The sequence below is a fragment of the Parus major genome, chromosome 17, assembly GCF_001522545.3.
Source record: "Parus major isolate Abel chromosome 17, Parus_major1.1, whole genome shotgun sequence".
Classification (NCBI taxonomy): domain Eukaryota; kingdom Metazoa; phylum Chordata; class Aves; order Passeriformes; family Paridae; genus Parus; species Parus major.
In genome coordinates, this window is record NC_031785.1 from 4,921,392 (window position 1) to 4,928,320 (window position 6,929).

The 6,929-nt window shown below is 54.6% G+C and overlaps 1 protein-coding gene across 1 annotated transcript in view; it reads right to left on the bottom strand.

Annotated features, from left to right (window-relative positions):
- Positions 1-6,050: 6,050 nt before the first annotated feature.
- ASS1 (argininosuccinate synthase 1) overlaps positions 6,051-6,929 on the bottom strand; it is a 26,238-nt gene continuing 25,359 nt past the window's right edge. The window contains exons 14-15 of the mRNA XM_015645154.1: positions 6,842-6,907; positions 6,051-6,349 (exon numbers count right to left, since the gene is read on the bottom strand). Of these exons, the coding sequence (XP_015500640.1) occupies positions 6,295-6,349; positions 6,842-6,907 (121 nt within the window). The 3' untranslated portion in view covers positions 6,051-6,294. The remainder of the gene's footprint in view (positions 6,350-6,841; positions 6,908-6,929) is intronic.

Genomic DNA, 6,929 nt, shown 5'->3' on the forward strand with positions numbered 1-6,929 from the left:
GCCAGCGCAGGGAGCCATGGGCATGGCCGTGGAGGTGCTGGGGGTGATTCTGTGGGACAGGAGGGGTTTTGGAGATATGGTGCCTTCAGCAGGGGTGATGGAGCCTGTCAGGTGCCATTGGTGTGTTGTCCATGTGTTCTTCAGCTGGATTCCCCAAGCCGAGCCATAAAAGCAAGAGCCCTCATGCCTTGGGCATTGCCCAGTGTGCAGCATGGAGGGCTGGAGGCTGTTGTGCTGGCCAGGTCTCTCACTGCTTGGACTTACTAAGTTGATGATCATCCTTTACTGTCACTTCTATAGAAACATCCCCAGCACCAAATAGAACAGTTCAGAAATCCCTCATCCAGGCCCAAAGACCATGAGCAAGAAGCAGATCCTCCAAAGCAGCCCCACATCTTCTGGCTGGGGGGCTCAAAGGCTCAACCCATCCCAGCTCCTCGGGTTTTGAATGCAAAGATATCCCAAACACTGTGCCCCAGTGCAGAGAGTGACACCCTCAAACTGGAAGGAGGAGACCCCAAATCTTTGATCTGAGCACCCCTGATTTAGGGTCTTCCTCCCTTCCCAATCCCCAGAAATGACCCAGCCCAGCTAAGCATTAAACCAGCCACGGGGCTGTGCAAACAAGCGGGATCCCCCCATCCCCTCCTTTCCCTGGAGGGATCTTCCTTGCTCTTGCAGAAATATTGATCCAGATAAACCAGGGAGACACATTAGGTGCTCCAGGGAGGGTCAGGAGATCAGCAGCTCAGCTGGGCCCCTGCTGCCCACGGGGTCGGGCTATGCAGGATGGGCAAGGGGAGAACTGAGGGCCTTGGGAAGCCCCTAACGCCATGGCAGGGGCCAGGGCCAAAGTGCTTTAGCCAAGGGGAGGTAAAACAAATCGATGAGGGGCCGCTGTGACACGCTGACCCTGGCACTGAGCCCTGGTTTTAACGCGTGACAGTAAATCTGGGCCCAAAGGCAGATGGCTGAAGGGGGGAGGTGAGAGAGGGCTCTTGCTCATGGGACAAGGGAAGGGCAAGAACTCCCAAACTGAGCAGAGGCCAGCAAAGCCCCCAGAGAAGGAAGAGGAGGTGGGAAAGGGGAGCTTGGACACTGACACGGGGATGGGTGATGCCTCTGTGTGACCGGGGTGCCCTCATAGCGGAGGATCACTCCCAGAGGTCCCTTCCCACTGCTGCACCTGCCTGGTCCAGACCAGAGGGCTGAGGGGTGCCGGAGCTGAGACTCCTCGAGGCTTTCTCCAAACCCATTTCCAGATGAGGAGAAGCACCCCTGCTGAATGGAGGTCTCAGTTTGCAGCCCTCATCTCCTCACTCCCACCTCCCATCCCTCGCCCCCCCGCCAAAGCCAGAGCTGAGGGCAGGAAGGCACCAACGGCTGCGGATCCTGTTACCTGTGGCCAACAAAACCTACCTGTCCCCTCCCTGCCACCCCCCCTGCCCCCTCTCTGGGGGGACAGAGCAGAAGGACACCCTGACCCTCCCCGAGCACTGCGGGGTCGTTGCCTGCCATGATCGAGTGACCAGATGGACGCTGGGCTCACACCGCGGCCTCCTCTGTGGGCTCCTTGTCCCTCCCTGAGCCGGCAGAGCTTTGACGCTCTGTCCCCCCGGGGCAGCCTTTGTCAGGGCACTGCAGAAGGGCCCCTGTGTCCCTCTGATCCCTGCCGGCCCCACAGCAGCGCGTCCCCGGCCGGAGCATAAAGCTGGCTTTCAGGGACCGGCGTTGGGAAACTCCCGGGGAAGAAGCAAGGGAGCTTCTTGTTAAATGGAGACACAAAGCCACCTTGTTAAGGAGTTTACAAAGGCAACCATCTCCCCCTTGCCTGGGAAGCTCAGGGCCGGCGACTCCCAACCTCACTGAGGGGATGGCTTTCCCTTGGAAAGACGGGAACATTTAACAGCTGTGCTGAGCTGCAGCCCTGGGACCTGTGTGTGGAGCCCTCTGTGCTCCCATGAACCACTCGAAGCCACATCTGCAAAGGAAAATGGGAACCAGACACTCATGGTGGGGAATCCTGTGGTTTTCCCGAGAGTGTGCCATTGCCACCAGTGTCCCTGCTGAGGGGATGTCATCCAGAGCCAGGGAACGCCATCTGCACAAAGTGATGTGATGATGGTAGCATGAGAAGGTTTTCTGTCCCTCCTTTGGGAGAGATGTTCCAGGGTCCCCTCTTACACACCCACAGATGGGAGATGGAGCCCCAGGAAGGGATGTGATACGGGCACAGTCCCACAAGGCACAGCCACACATGACCTCCCTGCTTCCCTCCTGCAAAACATCATGTTTTTTCCTTGCATGGACCCAGTGATGCATTTCTTTGCCCAACAAAATAAAGTTTAAGCAAAAAAAAACAGCAGCCCCATAACTGCTGTATCTCTCCAGGAATTTTCTCTTAAAATCCATCTATCCTCACAGTTTTTGCAGGAAAAATCCTTGCCCCAACAAGGTTAGCACAACCTTTGGCATGACTTTTGTGGAATCTGATGGTCACTCAAGCCTCTGATGGGCCCTCCACCAAGCCCATTTTAAAGCCCACATCTGGGGGCTCCACACACCATGGCCATGTCTGAGCTGCCCACACCTGTGCATTGTTCTGAGCTCTTCTTGGCAATTCATGCTAAAATCCACATGCATATTAAACCTTAAACCTGGTAATTACCTCTGCCTCTAGAGAAACAGGAAAATGGATTATGCCACCAGGATGCAGCGGGATGTGGTAGCCAGGGATGGCTGGTCAGCTTGGAAAAACAGGACCCCCTGGGCCCAGAGGCCATTTGGGTGTGACACACACTGGGAAGAGGAAGGGGAAGGGAAGACCTGGCTCTGCAGCAAACCTGAGGGATGTGCAAAACAGGACAAGTACCAGGTGGGGAATGTCACCAAGCAGCAAGTAAGATGCCAAAGAAGCTCCCACCCTTGCTTTTCCCTGTCTCTCTCCCACGCATGCAGATGGCACTTTGGGGGTTCACATCTCTCCTGGCATCATCCCCACATCCTTCTCTTCTCCCTGTGGAAATGTCACCTCTGGAGAACACATCACTTTCTCTTCTTTGACCCAGGCAATGTGAGCTGCTGTGGCTGCCTGTGCTGTGTGGTGACACCGGGGGTGCCAATTCTTCACTGGGAAGCCCCAGACACAGCTCTGTGCCCCATGGAGCCAGGCTGGAGGCAGCTTTCCCTCCCCAGGACAGCAGTAAATTGGAGTGCTACAGCTTTAAAGAAGCATGTGTGCTCCTTGGCAGGGCTGGTGGCAGCGGGGAGAGCCAGAGGACACCTGCAGAGATCCTGTACAGCTGGGGAAGATTAGCCTTTTCCACTAGACAAGACCCATTACCATGTTCCAATATACCATCACTTCCGCTAGGAGAGCCTGCAGATGAGATATCGATTGCAGTGACCCTGGACAAGCCCTTCACCGGAGCCTGGGAGGGTGGCAGAGCAGCCCCACAGCAGAACCTGTGGTGCAAAGAGGGGGTGCAGTTCCCCAAAGGCATCCCCAGGGACCCCAGGGTGGCGAGGGGCTGCCTCAGAGCTGCGGCGATGGGTGATGCTGTGGAGGGAAGCACAAAAGAGCTTCAAAGCCCAGCAGTGACCCAGATCCCTTCCCAGGGTCCCTGTGGGCTCTTTTCAGTGTAGCTCTGCCTTGGGAATGGGCAGAGACATTGACATGTGGTGCTTCTGCCTCAGGAAGAGGCATCACCAGAGCTCTGGATGTCCCAGCATCACTTCTGACTCGTTCAGGAATTGGTTTTTTGGAGGGACTACATTTCTGGGGCACAGCTGATTAGCTGTTTATTTTCCTCACAGCCAGGTGGGCGTTGCAGAAACAAGCTTATCACCCTGAAAGGCCAAAATATTCCCCCCAGAACATCTCTGCTGAGGAACTCCCAGGTGGTTCAGGAGGTGCTCACAGAGTGCTCCTCACCCACTGCTTTTCCCTCCTGGTAGCCCCAGTCCCTGAAATACCTCCCTGAGACACAACAGGGTGGAAGGACACTGGGAAACTGAGAAACCACCAAATCTTGGGAACTGGAAGGGCTGATGGCAATTAAGGTAGCAAAGTAATTAAATGGGGTATCTGTTTCACAGCATCCTATCACTGCAGCCCCACAGGAAGTGCAGGCACTTTGGTGGGCATCTTCTATCCTTTGAACCTGTGATTTCTGAGTTTTTTTTCCTTCTCCAGGATTTACACTGGGTTTGACTTGGCTTTTTGAATAGTCTGAGCTCTGCCTTAGCAGCACAATCTGCTTGCAGCCCAGTTGGAAGCAACAGCTGGGAGCTGACACATGATGCTCCTCCAAAGGCTGATGTGTCATGTTCATCACTGCCTCTTGAGAGCATCCCTGTGCTTCCCGAGGAGCTGGAGCTGCCATGGTGGAGCATCCTCCACCCTGAGCCAAAAATCTCACTTGGCACTCCAGAGTGTGCAGAGAGAAAGAGGCAGATGTGACCCCCCTCAGATCTGGGCTCCAAAGGGTTGTGGTGTGAGTGCTGGAGGATATTCCAGGACTGGGAGTTAAATGGCTTTTTTCAGCTGATGATTTAAGCACCCAGCTGGCCCAATGAGCCCTCACAGAGCTCTTCCAGCATTTCTCAAGCTTTGGGGCACAAGAAGCTTCTGCTGAGACACTTTGTTTTGTTGTTGTTTTGTTGGGGTTTTCCTCCCCAAATAAAAGACGTCATCAGCTTCTCGTTGCATCAAGTAGTTTCAAACTCCAGTTTTCCAATGGAGAGCTCTATCATAGTCAAGGATGGGCATGGGAGGGAACTCTCACAGCTTCCAGGGCTACTCATTGTCCCATGGGCCAGCACAGCATCCATCCTTGGCATGTGGAAGGGAAGCAGCTCTGTTCCCATCATTTTCTGGATGATTCCCCAGGAGAAGGCTCCTGATGAGGTTCCAAACCCTTCTCCCCACCTGAGGATGGGCTGCTGTGGGATGAAGACAGCTGGCTCAACACTGGGTACCCATGCCAGGCTGATCAGCACAACCTACTGACCGCTAGCCCCACTGTGGGCTCATGCAATCCCCTATGTGCAGCTGCACTTGCAGCTGAAAGCAGTGGGATTAAGAGAATGAGGTGGCCCTGCAGAGCATTCCTGCCTCCCCATAGCCCACTGGCTCCACCAGCCCAGAAAACTATTTCTCTCCCCTCTCCTGACAGCCCTCTGCTGCTTTCTCCTCCCAAGATGGTCGCTGCCAGTAATAGCAGGGAAATTCACATCCAAGCTGGGAAAATAACATGTTATTTTCCCAGCTGTGATGTCAGAGCTTGTCACACTTGCTGGCTCGGCAGCAGTGTGGGCAGGACACGCCTGGACGTCCCCAAATGGCCACTTGGCCTGACTAAAATGTGCCCCATTTTGGTGGCAGCTCTGCTTTTGCTCCCCAAACACGTTGGGAAACAGCACATTCCTGCTGCTGGGATGGGGCTGCCCAGCTCCCTGCCACAGAAGGAAGAGGTGTTGTTGGTGCACCCCAGCTCCAGGGAGCATCTCTGCTCCTGTCCTGGGGACACCCAAGGTGGGGACATCCCAAACCGTGTCCTTTCCCAGTCTCAGCAGTGCTGAGCACCAGCACATCCTGAGTGTTTGCATGGTTAGGAAACCCAGTCCTTTCCTTTCCTCTTTCCTTCCCCTCTGTGGTGGGAGCAGCTCCAGGATTCCCTCGCTGAGCCATCCTTGCCTCCCAGCCAGGAGTGCAGCCTGAGCATCAGGAACAGGGACCTGCACCCCTCCACGCACTCTGGGAGCGAGCACTCCTTTCCTCCTCACCTCCTGCACCACCATCAGAGGATTATCTCCTGCCTTTGTGTCCTTCCCAAGTCACCAAAACACAGCAGAAAGGATCAGGCCCAGTGGACCCCCAACCACCCAGCTCACCCCTGCAGTCCCTCACTCCCCACCTTCCCCACAAGGTACCACCAACCCCCCCACGTCCTTCACAGCCACTTAATCCATGACCAACTTCACAAAGCTGGGCTGGGGGAAGCGCTGGGCCAGAGGAGCAAATAAACGAGGCAGGAATAAAGCCCGTATCTCAATGCCAGACCCCGCTCGTGGCTGGGGGTTTATTTCTTTCCCCACTTCTCCTCCGATGGACAAACCTTTATTTTTTCCTTCCCCTGACTGCATTTCACTTGCAGCCCCGTAACAAAGCCGTCACCTCCGCTGCCACTCCGCTCCAGGGAGACGAGTTACAATTACAAATTGCCACCACAATTAGTGCTACTTCTTAGAGAAATTAGAAAGGGGAGCGGGAGGCTCGCGTGCGATTGATTGCTATTCATCCTGCTTTACGGTGACCTTGCTCTGGAGACGATGATATTCCTTCAGCCTGGAAACCGGGATTTAAAAAAAAAAAAAATTAATTGTAAATTAACAGTAAGAACACACATTTCCTTTCAATTAATTTAAGCAGAATGAGGGGGCGTGAAGAGCAGGCGTTTGTTAAGGCCTGTACAGTTTAATTATTTTTTTTTTCCCCACGAGATAATGTAATTAATCTTGGAGAAGTCGGGGGGACATGGAGGATCCGGGAAGAACAAAGCAGTTAACAGGCAATGGAAAAATTAAGAGCCCATTATGTAAATGCAGTGTGTTTTACAGCCCTGGAGTTGGGAGGGGTCTGAGAAATAAGTAAAATAACGAGGCTGGCTGTGCTAGGGAAGGCTGCAATTAAGCAGGGCTGGTACTGGGGGGGGCTGGTGGCACCCCACTGTTCAGGGGGAGCTTGGTTCACCCCCAGAGCCTGGGTAAGGAAAGGGAAGATCCCCGGGGTGCTGAGGGCTTTCCCCCATCAGGGAGGGTCCCACTGGGCCCCACAGACCTGAGCGAGTTGATGTTGATAAAGCCGGTGGCATCGGCGGGCTCGTAGTCCCCTTGCACGTTCATGCTGCAGAGAGAAAGGCACATGG